At 41.0% G+C, this 19,222-nt stretch overlaps 1 protein-coding gene across 1 annotated transcript; it reads left to right on the plus strand.

Annotated features, from left to right (window-relative positions):
• Positions 1–651: 651 nt before the first annotated feature.
• LOC145403216 (uncharacterized) lies at positions 652–15,378 on the plus strand. The gene is made up of 4 exons (XM_080275026.1): positions 652–766; positions 9,409–9,488; positions 13,301–13,501; positions 14,440–15,378. The coding sequence occupies exons 1-4, from the start codon at positions 652–654 to the stop codon at positions 15,376–15,378; spliced, it is 1,335 nt and encodes a 444-aa protein (XP_080131152.1).
• The last annotated feature ends 3,844 nt before the right edge of the window (positions 15,379–19,222 follow it).

The following is a 19,222-nucleotide window of genomic DNA, read 5'->3' on the forward strand; positions in this document are numbered from 1 at the left end:
TAATCAAGCGGTCAGGGAAGTAAAGCCATAAAATCGAAACAAAATCAAGGCAGAGTAACTAAGCAAGATAAATAAGCAAGCCGCAGAGACCAGTTAAAATTTCAAACAATTCAGGAACCAATCAAAACAGTCAGCCAATCGTCCCCAATCAAGAGGGTAATCAAGGAAAGAGGAAACATATGCAAACTACCCTTCCCCCAATCAAGAAGCCAGTCAGGTAAACAAGAAGCTAATCAACCAACCAAACGAATCAAGCAACCAAACAACCCTCCCTCAGTCAAGAAACCAATCAAGTAAACTAATCAACCAGTCAATCAAGAAACCAAGCAAATCGAGAAATCACCACGTCCCATTCAGTTACCAATCAAATTTACCTAATCAATCAAGCAACCATACAAGTAATCAAGTAACTACCACTTCCCCCTATCGACAAATCAATCGAACGAACGCGAAACAATCTTCCTCCCCCAATCAACCCATCAAGGACACGTGAAAATCAATCAGTCAATCAAGCAGCCATACCTAATCAATACCCCCCATCGAGAAATCAGTCGCGCGAGAGTGACACCATCTTCCTCCCCTATCAGCCAATCAAGGAGACGCGAAATCAATCAATCAAGGAATCAAGGCCGAGTTGAGGCAGCCGTCAGCATGCCCAACGTGACGCTGCGCAAACTGTGGCGGCGCAAGAGTGTCACCATCACTGACTATGACCCCACGTACAAGGTGATCTATCTGGGCAATGTGCTCACCGGATGGGCCAAAGGTTAGTCAAGATGCGATTTGGTCTGCCTCTGCTCTCTATATTATTCTGCTTTGTATTTTTGTCTGCCTCTGCTGTCTTACCTTATTCTGCTTTGTATTTTGTCTCTTACCTTATTCTGCTTTGTATTTTTTTTTTTTTTTTGTCTACCTTATGCCACTTTCTTACCTCTTTCATCTACCTTATTCTACCTTCTTAATCTCTTGCCATCTACCTTATTCTGCCTTCATAATCTCTTGTCATCTGCCTTATTCTCCCTTCTTACCTCCAGTGTCTATCGTATTATTAGTAGTATCGGGAAGAGAACAACAACTAATTGATTTTTGTTATGTTGTTTATATCGCATGATGAATTATATCGGTGTTCAGAGATGGACGTTTTCAGCCAACGTGGAATCATTCTCGCATCTCGCTTGGCTGCCGGTCTGTACCTCTTACCACAGCCGATTCTGTACTAAGCTGGCCTAAATTTGCCATCTCCGTCCACTCACTCGATGTAGTGCTGCCATCGGGTGACTACATCGAGTGACAAGGTAAATGGTTTCCTGTACCCCAGAAAACAGTTTACGATTACTACGTTGGGTGGTAACCATATAACCAAATTATGCATGGTGGTGTAGTGGGTTAAATATCTCCGACCGGACTGGGCTCGTCAGGGTTTGTATCCAAGAGTTTTTGTGTAGAGTTTATTGCTCACATAATGCCACTCAGGGGCATGAGGCTGGTCACCTTTGCCGCGGGACTGAGTAGCCAGACCCCGGGCTCCTACGCTGTTGATTTAAAAAAAAAATAAACAAATAAATAAAAAAGGTTTGGATGGATGGACAAGAATATGGTACAATGGTACAAGTAACGAAGAAGTGCTACGGGAAGGCTGTGGAGTGGTAGTGTTGTCTTTTTAGGCCAGTGAGCTACGTCAGATGAGCTGCAAAAGACCGAAAATCTGGGCCAAATTAAGGTGAAAAGAGTATCGGCTGCAGCTCTTACTAGCCAAGGATCGTAAAGATAAAAATATGCGACAATTCCCTCTCTCTCCAGCTTGTGTGTGTGTGTGGACGAGAGCGCCACGGTGGTGAAAGTTGGCAGCAGGAACGGCAATTAATCACGTCTTTCGTTTTTATTTCCCTGTTTTGTATTTAATGTTGCCCCCTGTCATTTTTAGCTGTCATAATTTTCTTTTTATTGTCGCTTTCGATGTTTTCTGTCCATTTTTATCGCGTGGAGAGCATAAATACAAAGTTGATACATTGACAGAGGCTTGATAATTTCTGTCAACATTTAACTCTCTCATGGTCGGAACAACAAATTTTATTCCACTTCCTTGTAAAACTCTTCCTGGGCCTCCGCCTCTACCTCTACAGCTAAGGACTAAAGTTATGTTGTTCCATGGCTTTTTCTTCACACTTAGGCACGTCCATATTTTTTTCCCCCTTCTGCATCGTAACTAAGAAAACATTGTATGGGCACTGAAACACACCAATCGTCTCTCAGCTTAGGAAAATTAAGCAGAAATGGAAAGTGGTAAGAGGTGAAATATCAGATGAACTTTTGTCCCGTACTGTAGGTGTACCCTTGGCCACGCCGTATGTATAAGGGAGTGGATAGTGATGTATTATTAATGTAGGGTAGGAGAGATGGATGGGTAACCGGGAAACTGTCAGCCCCTGCCGCATACCCTGCTTAATAGTTACCTAGCTGGTGGAGAGGGACGCCTTCTCGCGGTGGCACTGATATAACACGGCCCTAACCCTGGCATCCTTCAGCTGGGCCCTAACCCTGGGGGAGAGAGAGAGGGGGGGTGGCTCGTGGTTCGTTTAAGTACTCCTTAGGTTTGATAAATGTCTCCCTTCTTCCGCAGTCCACCATCGTCCTTTCGGGGGTAGGGAGGGGGGCTTGAGGGACGTTTGTACTAACCGGGTAGCTCCACCACCCTGTCCTATCAGTGCCACCACATGAAGGCGTCCCACTGCAGCACCCTGGCCTGTGTAATAGCCATAAATAGCGTCCCGTAACAGACATTAACCCTTGGAAGCCTGGGACGATTTTTCTAGCTTATTTCTCCAGACGATTTGTAGTTAATTTTTCTACCTCCAGACGATTTCTTTATTTTTCTACCAGACGATTTCTTTGTTTATTTTCTCTACCTCCAGACGATTTTTTTTTTTACCTCCAGACGATTTCTTTGTTTATTTTCTCTACCCCCAGACGATTTCTTTGTTTATATTTTCCACCTCTAGATGAATACTTTATTTTTTTCTACCTCCAGACGATTTCTTTGTTTATTCTACCTTTAGACGATTTTCTTCAGCTTCGTGGAGATCTGTGCTAGTGAAGGGGTTAATGAAGGCTGTGATCTGACCATTCCAGCGCGAAAAGTCTCAACTCCGTAACACCATTTCCCAAGCGATTTATTTTGCTTATTACAGTTTACGGTCTACTCTTGTGTTACTTCAGAAATCTAATATCACCATACTCTGCTTAAAAAAAAAAAAAACTACAAAACCGTATTAACCTGCCGTATCCGAAAATAAATCGGTAACGAGGAGGTGTTAGGGAGCCTCCTTAACCCTCAAGAATATGCTGGCTTAATAAAATTGGCTAAAGATGGTAAGAATTAAATATACGTCATTGGAGTGCAAGCATTCTCTCTCTCTCTCTCTCTCTCTCTCTCTCTCTCTCTCTCATATAATCCAAAAACTAATGTATGTGTTAAGGGTAATTCTCTCTCTCTCTCAGGGTGGTGTAATATTCCAAAAATTAATGTTAATGAGGGTAATATTGTCCCCTAATGAGCGGTAATAACTGTAGCCTGATGATATATTCCGTGTTAATGAGGTGAGAGAGAGAGAGAGAGAGAGAGAAATGAGGTGTTATGTGGAGAGAGAGAGAGAGTGAGAGAGTGATGGTGAGGTAGTTGGATAAATTAGAATAGGATGACAGATGGGTGTTGCATCATTTCCTAACACACACACACACACACACACACACACACACACACACACACACGTCTCTTTCTCTCACACACACACACACACACCTCTCTCTCTCAGCGTGGTGTAACTTGGTAAATAGTTTCCCTTTAGTGGAGGTGACGCGAACGACGACAAAATATGGCGAGACGAGGCCAGAGTCACTTCAAACTTCTGCACCCTTGCACTTTTTTTTTTTTCTTTTTTTTTACCTTTTTAGTGAGCTGGCTTTAATTATCTCTTAAAAGTGGTGCTAGTGGAAGAATAGGACTGTGCGTGTGGTTGAGGGGTAAAATAATATCTCTTTATCTATCTATATATCCATCTATTTATAATCACTGTATATATCTGTACATCTATCAGTCTGTCTGTCTATCTACATCTGTCTGTCTATCCATCTATCTCTTATCATTATTATATTAATCGAGTTTCGGAAAGGAGGTGATTAACTCCCGTAGACTTCAGCGACAATAGCAAAGCCACACCACAAGTCTCGCATCTCTCTCTCTCTTTCTCTCTCTCTCTCTCTCTCTCTCTCTCTCTCTCTCTCTCTCTCCGTATAATTCAATCCTCCACACAGTATCGGATCCCATAATGAACTTTTAATGGTGTATTGAACCCCAATTTGCCTCCCTATTATTATTATTGTCATCGGTGTAGTGCAAAATTGTCATGCCTTGGTATTTAACATACACACACACACACACACACACACACACACACACACACACACACACACACGATTGATGAAAATATGATCATGCAAAATACCGTTATATCTAAAAATCCAGTTATTCATTTTATTACCCCGAAGAAAAAATATATCACTTTAAATTTTGGCGGGAAGTGAACCGTGACGTCACATGACCACCACCATTTTAAATATTTGAAATTTTGTTACCGTTCTTTTTTTTCGTTGTCCGTTAATCCGAATTGAATTTTCTCCAGTCATTGAGGTAGATTTGTGAAAGTTCGTTGATTTTGCAATTTTAAACGCTTCTATTTCGTATCTGACTTGACGCTGATGGACGTGGATAGATTTGAATTACAGTAAAAAGATTGTGGCAGCGTAACAAGAGGTCGTTTTGAAAGTTGAGATGTTATGGGTGGTGAGTTATGAGTTCTTTTTAAGGTCTGATATTTTGAACTAATAAGATTACGCGGAACCCTTTTTTGGTTATTTTAGGATTTGACGGCACACACACACACACACACACACACACACACACACACACACACACACACACACACACACACACACATATCTTTATACTCCTGTCATTTTACGGCTGGGGAAAGTTGTAAAAATATTGCAACGTGAATCCCAGAACATTATCGACTTCATTAAACAAACCACGTGATGATGACTGCGGTAGTGTGTGTGTGTGTGTGTGTGTGTGTGTGTGTGTGTGTGTGTGAAAGTCTCCAGGAAGTGTTGTGTGTCTGTGTTTGCGTTTTGTTGCATATGACACTACTTGACAGGCGTTCCAGTAAGAGGCGGCTTTATTGTGTGACTGAGTTGGTATATAGGGATGAGGTGTGTGTGGGTGTGATGGTGTTTGTTGGAGTGAGGGAGTACTTTAGGTAGCCTTAGTGCGTCTTCTGCTTCTGCTTCTTTCTTCCTCTTCGTCTTTCAGTCATTTTTCTTCTCGTTTTCTTTTCATTATTCTTCTCTTCTGCGTCTTCTTTCACCTTCCAGAATGTAAAAGCAAAGGCGCAGTATATTCCCAACCAACTGATGATTTATGCAGCTTTGGGGAGGCCGTTCGTTGTTAGGTGGTTGAGTTCCTGTACATTATAGCGACGGAGGCAATACAGTAGAGTGGTTGATAAGGGAGGGGTGATGCCTAGGTGAGGACCCACGCTAAGATGCATTAAGCTCAGTAAGTGGCTGCGTGGGACACATTGACGGTGAAAGGAAATATGAGCGCGTTCCCTCCCAGATCTGAAACGGCCGTCTGAATTGTAACTTCCACGGTGGCTTGTACTAGTCAGAGGAATGTTTGTTGGATGCTGTTTGTGTGTGTGTGTGTTTGGTGTTTTTTTCAGTGTTTGTTGGCTGGTTTCTTTGTCACTCGCGTAAGAAACTACATAAACTGCGACCAAACATCAGTATACGGATCATGGCCCGCAAAACAAGACCTAAACGAGTACATTAAAGGTGCCCGCCTCGCCTTACCATCTCGAGTCTGCAAGCCGGCCATTAAAATACATACATTACATCCCTTTAATACAGTGACGTGCATTTTATTCTTATTTCTGGACGATTTTATTCAGCTTCCGGGAGGCGTAATGCAGGGAAGGCCTTACTGGAGGCTGTATATATTTAATTCCTCAAGTTCCAAAAAATTCTCGTAAGCAGAGTAAAAGCCTGAGAAAGAAGCAAGAGTAAAATGAAGACGTCGTAGTGAAGAGGTTAATGGCAGAGAGAGAGAGAGAGAGAGAGAGAGAGAAGGTACCATGCTTGGTTAAGAGCGACGGGAGTAAAATAAATGAAATGAAGAATAAATGAGTAAAGGATTTTTTTTTTTTTAGATAAGGAAAAACAATAAATCAGAAGCGACGCAAAGACAGTAGAGAAGCGGGGTATGAGAGAAGTTTGGTAAGGGGCGACGTAGAGGACATCCATTACCGTATTATGGAAATCAATACGAAAATGAATAGTAATAATTGCCAACTGGTGAAGGAGAGATGAGAATTAAGGGAGCAAATAAAAGATGTGAGAGAGTGAAGGAGAGGAGAGTAACAGGGAGACTTTATATGGTTAGTGGATTAGCTAGAAAATTAGTTATGTATGCCGTTCTTACATTAACCTGGCCTAAATTTGCCAGCTCATCAACTTGAATGCAAAATTGACAAAGCTTAACACGAGAATATGGTACTAAAAGATAGGAGTCCATGGAAGGGATGTAGTTATAGTGTTGTCTTTTTCTGCCACTGAGCTGTGAGAAGTAAGCTACAAAAGGACAGAAATCTGGGCCAGTGGTGAAATGGGTATACTGAAATCGCTGCCAGTTTTGTGAAGGAGGTAAGAGACGATAAATGAGAGGAGAAGGGGTCAAGCGAGGCAATAAGCTTGGTGTGGGGCGACGTGGTTAAGGAAGTAGATGGAAAATCGATTAATAGAGAATACCCTCTCTGTAAAACAATTAACTCTAAGCCCTTGGCCACCCCGTTTGGGATACATGGCGTCTGGCAATGAATGAAAAAAATATATAAGAGTCTGAGGAGACAAGGAAAAAAAATCAGAAGGTAAGGTATATAGGAGGGTACAAGATCGATCTTGGGAGGGTATAAGAAAAACGTAGCATTTCCTTAGCAGTTATCATCATCCCGTCCAGTGTCTCTACACCGTGATCCCGTCTCTCCCCACCTGCAGAAGGGATGAGGAAGGGTACACACACACACACACACACACACACACACACACAAACGCAGAAAATAATTATCCTTAAAACCTGCCGCGTACTGAAATTTTAAACGAAGAGATAAATGACAAGCGAGATAAAAAAATGAGAAAAGGCGGGTTGAAGAGAGGCATTACGCTTGGTGAGGGGCGACGCAGTGGGGACATTAAGCTTGGTGAGTGGGTAGTGGCGGGAAGGAGAGGCTTTGATGTCCACATGAACCTCTTTTATGTGTCACCCGCCAGGAAATTGTACGGAGGGGGTTTTAGGGTTAGAACGGTTTACTCCAATTTCATCTTTTTAAAATTGTTGGACGGTTTGTATTCGTGCATTTTTTTTTATATATATTATGGATGATTTATATATAGGATTTTTTTTTTGTTAAGTGCATGGACGGTTTTTACATTTGATTTTTTTACGTTTTTCGCTGTTTTTATACGTTAAGGAACTTTTTTTTAAGTTGCTATACGGTTTTTATACCTTTTTTTTGTAAATTAGGCTGTTTTTGTACGCTTTGGATTTTTTTTTAATTGCTGGACGGTTTATATATATATATATATATATATATATATATATATATATATATATATATATATATATATATATATATATATATATACACGTTTAGGGGCGGTTTATTATTATTATTATTATTGCTATGTAGACGATTTTGTTCACTATATAATTTTCGAACGGGAGGGGTTAGCTATAGCCTCCATTAACCCCTTCTTTGCCTTGTGTCTCCCCCCAGGTGAGAAAGATAAAAAAAAAATATGATTGGACAGCAGGGGTTATTGGGATATGGATTTGATCAGTGTTGCATTGTTGCCTGGTTTTTAATTTGTTATGGCCTGAAGGAAACGTCTGATGGCTGTTTTTATTATGCTGACAACCGTTTTGGAGCGTTGTTATTATTATTATTATTATTACAGCAGCTTTTCTGTTAATCTCTTGGCCCCAGAACGTCACTTTTATAACACAGGGTGGTGCAAATACTGTATAACGCTTGGTCCAAATAGAACCCTTCCCTTCCACTCTGCCCGCCGATTTCTGAGTTGTGGGGATGGCTTGCTGACCTTTATCAGTGTCTTATTCATTTATTCATTTTCTGCTCCCACTACCACACTGACGCCCACACCAGCAGACTGAGCCGTCCCCGCAACACAAGATACCACCAGATGAGGTTGTAGTGAGCGCTATGTACGGACTATCCTCTGCTTTACCTGTCACCTAATGATAGATTCTGGACCGGAGTCATATACAGCCAACCCCTTCACTTCGAGGGTGACTCCTAAGCTGAAGAAAATCAGCTGGTAACAGTGAAAATAAAATACGCACGTCATCCTAGTAAAAGGGTTAACTTCCGTGTTCAGCTCTCTCTCTCTCTCTCTCTCTCTCTCTCTCTCTCTCTCGTTAGCCTCCGCGCTCTGGAAACGCCTTAATTCAGTTTTCTTGCTACCTTCGCACGATTTAATACACCGTAGGGAAAACCTCTCGTTGCGGAGGGGAAAAAAAATATCCCCTTCACATCACACTTCCCATGAATAGCATCACCTGGAAATAATAAAAATAATAATAATAATGATAATAATAATATAGTAATAATAATAGAAGTAGTAGTTGTTGCTGTAATAACAAACACAATAATAATAATAGTAATAATAATAATAGTAGTAGTAGTAGTAGTATTTGTTGTAATAATCACAATAATAATAATATAATGACGTACCTTGGTAAAGAAGTTAAGATACCTGATTTTTTTAAAATTGGGTCATGTATTTATATATTTTGGGAATATTTTTGGAATTCGGTGAGACTGATATCAAAGGGATCAGTTGTGTGACCCGCCCTGATGAAATTTCGTAAAAAACGAAATTATATAAATGTGGAAATGTGTTTGGCTCCCTCTTTATGCTGCTTTTTTCTTCTTCTTTTTATGTAAAAAAAAAAAAATAAGGTAGGGTCTCTCTCTCTCTCTCTCTCTCTCTCTCTCTCTCTCTCTCTCTCTCTCTCTCTCTCCTCTCTCTCTCTCTCTAGGGATATATCACAAGAAATATACCTTTGATCTTTTCCCACAATACGTACACAACATTTTCAAAAAGTGTCCTCCACTTAAGTCCAAAACTCTGGGAAATGGTAGATGTGGGAATTCTAAGCAAAAAATGTTACTGTGTGTGCAAATCTCAACCGTTACGGAGCTACAATTACTGATGACCTTATGGAGGAAAATGATCTCCTTTATAATTCTAAGTGCTTTTGGTATGTTTCAGGTGAGGGGTGTGTGGACAAGCCCCTGGCCACCCTATGGAGGAACTACTGCCAAAGCAACAGACAGGATATTGCCATGAAGGTTAGTACCGGGGTTGCTGGTCTGTCTCTCCCCTTATACTGTACACTGTGTCACCCTCATAGCTTACCTTCACATACCATTTCTTGCAATTTAATCCCCAGTGTATTACGAAAAAGATTGCTTGTTTAAGTACGGTATAAGTTTCTATGCTGGTAGTTTTGATTTACAGTGCGAATTGTATTAAAGGAAAAAAAAAAAGTTGTAATATTAGGAACACATCTCTGACCTTGAAGGATGATTTATAGTATGTAAAGTATATCTGTATGTCCATAGGAGGTCGATTGTGGGAGTGATAGCCAGTGTTAACATACATGCTGGCGATATAATAAATATCAGGACGGGTGTTTGTTGTGTGAAAATCCAAGTGTTGTGTGTTATTGATATTAACTGACTGGGTGTAAGATCTGCTTGGACGTACTACCATGACGCACTTTAACCCCTTCATTTTAAGGACTTCAGTTTTCACACCTTCAACCTTCATATTTTATTTTTTCAGCTTTCGAAAGGTTTCTCGTAGGGGCCGTTCAGAAACTACGTAGCGCTTTTTTTTTTTTTCCCCCCCACCAAACTTTATACCCCTATCCCCTGAAACACTAACACCAAGGCACCCCCCCACACACATACACACACACTCTTCCGGATTACTGACCAACACCTGAATAATAAACACAGGTGGGCAGGACCCTAAATTTCGTACTAGAGTTTGAATTATTATATTTTTCACGGTGCAGTATTGCAAAAAAGATGGAGGTGAGTCAGGGTCATTGCGTTAGGCGCGGCTGCTGGTAGTAACAGGTTGTTTATGTTTTGTTGGAGGGAGTGCTGTTCACCACCACCATTACATCCATTTATACGGACCATATTATATGTATTGGTTTTAGGAGGTTTTAGGCTGTGGTCCTAGATAAGCAGATGTTTTCCACACCAAGTAAAAAAATATTGCATCGGTAATATTTAGGCTTTATACTGTACTGTTACATAGCACTTCTGACACGCCCACCCCCTGTAACACATCGTGACGCTTAGCTGCATACCCTGCCTTCCTCTGCGTTACATAATTTTTGAAAGGACCCTCAGTTGAACTAGTTAATGAGGGCTTTATCTAACAGCCTGGTCAAGAAGTCGCCTGAGGGTACAGCAAGAATGAAGTAAATAAATAAATACGTCTTGTGTGTGAAGTGGTTAAATGTTTGTTAATACTATTTTTTCGGCCTAGAGTCAGACCACATGCAGCTCGGAAGGCGAATTGGAAATCACCCAGCCACCATGGATGTGTGTGTGTGTGTGCAAAGCTTTCTTGTCTCTCTCACACACACACACACACACACACACACACACACACACAGTCACTGCCTTGACATTATAACTTCTCCAGTTTATTTTTCCAGTACACTTCGCTTCTTCCGAAAGCCTTTTAAGGTACGCTTTCCAGACCATCTTATAAAATCCACTTCTTTATTAGCCTTCAGGATACCCCCCCCCCTTCTCTCTCTCTCTCCTTCCATCATATTCCTCTTCCATTTCTTTCTCTCTCGTCTGGTCTCTCAAGTTCTTTTTCTCGGTCTTTATTATCTGCCATGTTCTTTTTTTCTTCTCTGGCATCAGTCTCTTTCATGGTCTCTTTATCTGTCCATCTGTGTGTCTCTAACTTGTATTGATTTACTTTCCCTCCTGTCGTTTCTCATTTACCATATTCCTCCTCCGTTTCTCCAGGTTCTCTCTCCTTTTTTTTTTTTTTTTTTCTTCTCAGCCTCATTTCTTTCTTTGATTCCCCTTCTGTCTCCGTCTTCTGTTCAATCTTCGTCTTGGTTTTTATTTCTTTTTTATCCTTATGATCCTGGACTAGGATATCGTAGCCCAAAGCCTTGCAAGGTAGATGACCAGCTTAGTTCTCATGGCGGTATTACTTGACTGCAAAAGAAAAAAAATAAATAAAAAATCCTACGATTCTGGATGTACACTTCCTTCCGAACCAGGTGAAAAAAAAAAAAATGATGATGGCCCGAGAATAACGATACTAAATGGTAGTAGTACTTGTATTCCCATGTTCATCTGAAACGTGAACGTAGTGGACTGCTGGTTGAAGCTGACCCGCTGCAGTACACCTTCCTTTCGGGGCATAGGGAGAGAATTGAGGGACGTTTGTATAACCAGGCAGTGTAGCCGCCTGGTTACATTGGTGCCTTCACGTGAAGGTGTCTCATTCCAGCACCCGTTGTAGTGAGTCAAACGTTAATAAACTAAACTCTTTGGCCCATACACCTTCAAAGGGGTATATGTGATTGCTCGCACGATTAAACTTCAATTAATTAGTATCATTGGCCCTTACGCAAGCATAGGAGAGTATTGTGTGGTACCTTTTTATTATTATTATTATTATTTTGTCTCCTATTCCTGGATCTTTCCTCTCCTATTTTCTAGTTGGAAGACTAAGGAGATGGTAGTGTTGGTTATGTTGCCAGCCCCTTCAGGCCAAGGACAGAATTTTATAGTTCATCCTTACATCAACTACACGATTATATTTAGCTTAGGGAGAAACTTGCATTAGGGAAGGGGTTAATGGAAGTTAAATCTTACTCTTCAGTGAGAGAGAAATTAAATGAATTCCCCGAGCTAGGCAGCTAAGGCCATATAGCCCCGCTGGGGTTACAGGAGGGAGCTACCCCTCCCGGCAACGGTAGCCCGGGCGAGGCTCGAACTTGCGACCTCCCGATCACAAGCTCAGCGCGCTACCACTGTCCTACCGCGCCCCCCTTCAGTGAGAGAGAGAGAGAGAGAGAGAGAGAGTGGAATAAAAGGACCTTATGGCATTTACCCTTTTATCTGTACCTCTGCCCTTGATTTGTCTTCGCCTGACTAAACTAAGCCATTGTTGCAACGTGAACACCCAGTCAAGAATGCATGAAATTCTGTGATCTTAGGAGGTAGAATTGAGCCTCTTTGCCAGCTTGTCAGATCAACCCTCTAGTCAGACTACACCTGGCCATCCTTTTAGCTATACCCTGTTTAACCTGGCGTAAAATTGTCGTCTCTCCACCTTCAGTATTCACTTGTAACAGCAGGACAAAAATACGATGCTAGTCACGAAGAAGTGCTGTGGAAGGGATGTGGAGCTGCAGTGTCTTATTGCGCCACTGGGATACATGAAATAAGCTGCAAAAGAACGAAAATTTGGGCCAAGCGAGGGGAAAAATAGTATAGTCAGTCCTCCAAGGCGACCATTTATGGGGACGGGGGACGGGTAGTGACGAGGAAGTGCAAAGTGATGGAAGACTACTGGGTCCTCCGCTTGATGATGAGAATAGTGATGATGGTGGTGAGAATAGTGATCATGATGAGAACAGTGATAATGATGAGTATAATGATGGTGATGGTGGTGAGAATAGTGATCATGATGAGAACAGTGATGATGATGAGTACAGTGATGATGATGAGTGGTGATGATAATGATGAGGAGAGTAGTGATGATGATGGTGGTGAGAATAGTGATTGACGAGAATAATGATGATAATGAGAATAGTGATTGATGATGAGAAGAGTGATGTTAATGAGAATAGTGACTGATGAGAATGTTAATGAGAATAGTGACTGATGATAAGAATAATGTTAATGAGAATAGTGATTGGTGATGAGAATAGTGATGTTGCTGAGCATAGTGATTGATGATGAGACTAGTGATGTTAAAGAGAATAGTGATTGATGATGACAGTGATGATGATGAGCATAGTGATAATAATAAGTGATAATGATAAGAATAGTGACGAAGATGAATAGTATGACGGCTATGATACTAACCAGCCTATCTCCCCCAGGTAACCATATGCGGTGGAGGGCTACGGGCGGTGACACGGGAACATGGGCTGACGGAGTACTGGGCTCACCGTGTCACCTACTGCCTGGCCCACCCTGCCTACCCTCGCGTCTTCTGCTGGGTGTATCGTCATGAGGGACGCAGACTCAAGCAGGAACTAAGATGCCATGCTGTACTGTGCCCCAAGACGACCAAGGCAGAGGTAAGCAGAGAGAAAGAGAGATATTGTGTATGAAATAGAGTGCCTGTAAAATTGTAGAGAGAGAGAGAGAGAGAGATTGTGTATGAACTAGCGTGCATGAGGGAAGTGATGAGGTAGTATAAACCATTTCTGTTTTAGTTGTGCTAGTTATTTCGTACTCAGATCCATTATCCAACATTTTAACTGCAGTATTAATAAATGGTAGTCCTCTGTAAGTTAGGAATATTGTAAAGTGGTAAATAAAATTAGAATTCATAATTATTTTTTAAAGCTTTTGCTTCCCTACTTCTTGAGTTGTCATCGTCTATAGTTTATTGTAGAGTATGGTACATTTATATTTTCTTTATGCCCATAAGCTGCAACTAAGAATTTTAAAGACTTGAATGGTACTTGAGAGGATGTGTGGCTTATTTCACTGGGTACTGTTTATAATTGTGCTTTTGAGCATTCTTCCCCATCTCATACTATTGTAAAATAGGGTCAGGGGATGGTGATGGTGATAATTAATCTCCATCTCATGCATTTGTGTAATCATTCAACCCCTTCAGTCGGGGAATATGTTCTCCGTTTCATTCTTGCTACCCCCAGCTGACATTTCAGAATTAAGGGCATAGATATGGCCTTTGTAACCTCCTTTAAGATGTCCCCCGTAAGCTGGTTTGTATCATCTGGTGGTGTTCTGATGAAAATGAAAACTGTATTGGATTGAGGGGGTAACCTTGTCACTCCAATGATGTATGTTATATTCTAGTATTGTTATCACCAGATGATTTTATTCAGCTTTGGAGAGACTTTTCAAACTGGAGAAGTTAGCTTTGCCTTCATTGTTACCTTCACCATTAGAGTTCTGTCCAAAATTGAACAATATGGTAGTAACAGAAAGCAGGTGAAAAAAAAAAAAAGATTGTAGGGGTTAAAAAACATACACATCATTGCAGGCCATGGCGTGTCAGCTGCGAGTGCGGTTGGCAGCAGCATTACAGGAGTTCAGACGAGAGAAGGTGGTACGACAAAATGCCCGACTGTCTCTCACTCATGCCCTCTATGACAACGCTGCCATTCCTCGACGCAGGCTGCTTCTCTCAACTGGAGGCTCAAACTATCGTCCACCCTTAGAGAGGTCAAAGAGTGCTCCAAAACTGGGTGCAATTGAGGAGATAATTGAGGAGGAAGAAGAACAGGAGAGTGAGGATGATTTGGAGGATGAGGAGGGGTCACTGAATATGGCATCACAAGGGGCTGGCTCAGCATCAGTCTCGGAGACGACTTCTGATATTGTGGTGGATTATGACTCTGGCAGCGAAATGGCCAGTGGAGGTGGGGAGGGAGGCAAGTGTGCGTTGGAGGAAGAGGACGACGATGATGATGATGAAAGTGATGAGTTCAAAGGAGGAAGAGGGCCAAAATTTTACCACTCAGACTCACTTTTATATTGTCCAGAGCCTCCTCTCTCGCCCCTGACTCACCAACCTTTAGGCGTTGTCTCTGAAGATGTGGATGATGACAGGGATGATATGGGAAGTGAAGGGGAACATGAGAGGCGTGACCTAGGCCTGTTAGCTACCCTGACACGTGACCTAACCCTAGCCGAAGAGTCCCTAACCTCAGATCAACCAGAATCCTTAGGGTCGCACTGTGAGAGCTGTGGGTCATCGTGCGGTACGTGTGAAGCTACAGATCAACTAGAGTCAGAGCAGATGGGGCAGAATCATGATATAACTCACAACCACAGTGGCCATGACTTGAGTCACATCTTGCAGGAGAGGGAGGCAGAGGGGAAGATCTCTGCCAGGTTGGAGGGAGACAACATTAGTGAGGAGAGTGGATATTCTGAGGAGAAGGACTCCCTCCAGAATATTGAGCCTCCCAAAGTATAGAGTCATGGTTTCCATCACTTCTTAGCTGGCTTGGGGTTTGAACCATTGCAGAGTCTACTGTTCAGCTCTTAATATAGAAAAGTGAAGCCTGTTATTCAGCCCTTTATATGGAAAAGTTCCATATTAAGGTTACTGGGCTGACTGTGGGAACTCAACAGAGTGATGGGGAGGGATGATGTGACATATTTGCTTAGGATAATACTATACTCCTGCTGATCTCCCAGGAAAGTAGATTATTGATCGAAGTTAAGTGGGACAAAAACAGCACTGGTGAGGAATATTAAGTCCAGAACAAATAAAAACAAAGTAGTAACTAATGAATCCCATCATTATACTCTCTGTGAGGTGTAGGGACTCAAGGATAGGCTACTGTAGCATGTTGCACTTCAGAATAGATTGCTGCCCAAAGTAGTGGAGAGGGATGCCTTTGTGTAGTGGCACTGATATAACCAGGCAGCTCTGTTACCTTGTTTATACACTTGTCTCTCAACTTCCTATCTCTTGATAATAGGATAATGGACTGCAGAAGGTGAATTTCAGCATCCAGTCCATTGGGTCATATTCAGATGAGCCTGGGGTCATAACAACAGCTGGCCTGCATCCCTTGGTGGCATTATTTGATTCTGGTGACCTTTGAGGGTCACCAAAAGTTGATTTTGTAATCCTGCTAGGGGGAGTTGGCAGGTTGTCTACACTTTCAGCTTGCTGTCCTGTATATTGGTGACCTTGCCTTAGGTTGATATGCTTTGATGACGGTAATATGAGATTAGCTGTTAACACTTACTGTGTTTGTTATGAAGTGATGACAGGGCTACAGTGCATCATGTGTAGTCATATCCTAGCTATGTTGCTTATTTCCTTCAGTATAATGACATCTTTTTCTTTTATATTTTTGCTACCTCCACTTTCTTATGCAACCTGCAGAAGTCCTCTTCCAGTATGAGGTTAATTAAGATCATTTGCAACCCCTTCACCGTCAACCTTGAAAAGCTTGCAAGATGGGAGCAAGAATAAAGTATAATATATCTTAATACCTCCTCCCAATTCGACTTTTTCCCAACACCTGCCATGGTTCTGAAAGCCAGCAAGAGGTGAATGAAAATGTTAATGCTGTTGATCTTGGCAACAGGTGTAACCAATGATGTATGTAACAGGGACAGTTGCAATAGTGCCGCCAAAAGAAATGTATTGTAGTGCATTATGCTTTTGCTAGAGCAGCAGTTATTGTGCAATAGTGCAATGAAAATATAAAAGCTCATTCAACAGGCAGTCCTAGCAGGCCACACCAGGTACTCTAGTTGACTGCATTTCTATGTAAGAAAGGATTATTATTGCCCAACTCAAGAAGTGGTACTCATAGATGACATGTCAATACAGTCAGTTCACTTGAGAAAAATGTGCTGTAGAACACTAGTTGTATTGAAAAGGACATGACCCAGTAGCTTTACAGTACTGCAGCTTCCAGCATAGGTCACGATAATGTATAAGTGTGTTGAAAAGCTTACAGTAGAAATATATACTATACCATATCTGCATGCTGAAGTTGCTGGTAAACCTACTATGTGCGATATGATAGCTTGCAGTTTTTATAGTCTCTGATATAGAAAATTCTGTAATGAAAAGTATTGAAACTTAACAAAATAGCTTACATCAGAAAGTGCTGGAAATGAAGCAAAGCACAGTGACAGGCTGTACATGTGCTGGTCTCAGAAACTGTTGGAGCTGAACACAATAATAAACACAAAAGAAAAAATTACTAGGACTGATCAAAACAATATACATATGTCAAGAACCATTGGAACTGAGCAAAACTTAAACATAAAAAACAGTGCTGGAACTGACTAAAACACATCATCCACAGTGAAAAAATTTGGAACTGCATAAACATGGAGACTCTAGCAGACACAAGGTGCTTCCATTCACAACTCCAGTGCGTTTGTGCATGCATGTGTGTTGGGTATGTTTGAAAAGGCAACTGCAGATGCAAGAAAGAATAAATTATGAAGTTGAACAAAATACTTGTAATCAAAATGTTTTCTTGTTAAGTCTGTTTGATAATGTTACTCCTTCATGAGCTTTATTATCAGTGTTTCCAGGCTCCTCCACTTGAATGCTTGCCGGTGTTATGAACTTTAGTGTCAATGCATATTTTAATGTATTTTGGATGCAAGTTCGTTATAGTCAGATTCAAGGAATCTACACCCAGACTATTGTAGCAGATGCAGTGTTACGATAAATCTGGGTGAGAGAGTTGTAAATAATATGGATGATGTTAACAGCAGACTATCAAAAATCCACAAGTAACAAAACACAGGAGATAAATGAGGATATGAATGCTGTGCTCAAGAAGAAGAAAAAGTTCATATGGAAGAGAAATGAGGTGATTGTTTAGTCAGAGACAAAAGCTTGCCTAATATTTCACCTCCTCTACATCTCACTTTCCTGTGCAGGTTAATAATCCTAAGCCCAAAGGCTTGGCATGATTCTCTGGCTATAGGTGATTCTCTTTGTTATGATGCCTTAGGGAGGAGAGTGAAGCAGATGCTATGGATTATTAGGGAAACTCTTGATCCTCTGTACTTTGCAGCATTGTGAAAAAACTGAATATCCATACCGCTACATGGCCCCTTAGCCCTCTCCTCAAACTACCATGAATCACACACGCTATCCTCTATCAATTGAGTAAAAGTGTAAATGGATAATTTAATGAGTGCATGGATAAGCAAGGAAAGGAGTGACTTATATAGTTCAATCTGTGTGAGTGTTTTTGTCATCATCATCATCATCATCACCAGCATCATCCGGACCTCCTTTCCCACCCTAGGGCAGTGGTTTTGTTAACAATGAATATTGTGCAGGTGAGTTTGCAAGTGAAGGATTGACATTATGAGCAGATATGTGGCAAAGTTAATGAGTGTATTGGAAAGCAAGTGAAGGATTGAATTACGAGTAGGTAGGCAAAATTTGTGAGTGAGTGTTATTCTCATCATGAGTACTGTTTGATGATGCAAGTTTTAAACAGGATGGAGTTTGAGGAATTTTGCTGATGAGAGCTAAAACAAATGAGGATTAATTGATATAAGTAACCTCTTCCCATGATGACATCCAGTTTTATTTTATTCTTGGTAATCATACAGTAGATAACTTTATTCAGCTTTGGAGACTTTCCAAACATGAAGGTTTAGATGTAGCCCTCATAAACCCTACCAGTACGTGGGAGCTCTCCTTAGTTGATAAAATTGTAAGGTAGAAGCAAGAAATAATAATAATTAAAAAAAAAAAGTCCTTGGGAGAATACAGTACTGTTAATGTGTTGAAGCTTTTCAGAATACAGAATGAAGTATAGTATGCAGGGAATGAATGTATAGATGAGAGGCTGGTGTATTATATTTCAACCTCACATCTTAAACTATGGCTACAGGAGCCTAGGACCATCATCATCATCATCATCATCATCATCATCGCAGTCTGAACATTGATGTGTGTGTTGGATGTGGTATTATGTTGAATGAAAGTGTTGCCTGTTGCATCTGTGAATAGTTATAGTACAGTGAATAAATCAGTATTGTTGCATCTGTGAATATAGTTAAAGAGTAAGTGTTGTTTACTGCACCTGCAGTTATATTGAATGAATCAATGAATTATGGTGTTGTTTGTTGCACCTCCAAATGTATTGAATGAATTAATTAATGAGTTGTTTATTGCATTGCCAAACTTGTTGAATAAATAAGCAACTGAATGAATGAGTGATACTATGTACTTCCTTCACAACCTGTACTATACTAATATGTGAATTCATCCCTAGCTTAAATCTGTAACTGTACATGTGAATCACAGTCTTGCC

Source organism: Coenobita brevimanus, chromosome 60, assembly GCF_032717465.1.
Source record: "Coenobita brevimanus isolate Jiangsu-jjx chromosome 60, ASM3271746v2, whole genome shotgun sequence".
In the NCBI taxonomy this organism is placed as follows: domain Eukaryota; kingdom Metazoa; phylum Arthropoda; class Malacostraca; order Decapoda; family Coenobitidae; genus Coenobita; species Coenobita brevimanus.

Coding starts and splice junctions, on each gene's coding strand:
- LOC145403216 (XM_080275026.1), top strand. CDS start 652: ATGCCCAACGTGACGCTGCGCAAACTGTGGCGGCGCAAGAGTGTCACC. Junction 767..9,408: donor GCTCACCGGATGGGCCAAAG/GTTAGTCAAGAT, acceptor GGTATGTTTCAG/GTGAGGGGTGTGTGGACAAG. Junction 9,489..13,300: donor GACAGGATATTGCCATGAAG/GTTAGTACCGGG, acceptor TATCTCCCCCAG/GTAACCATATGCGGTGGAGG.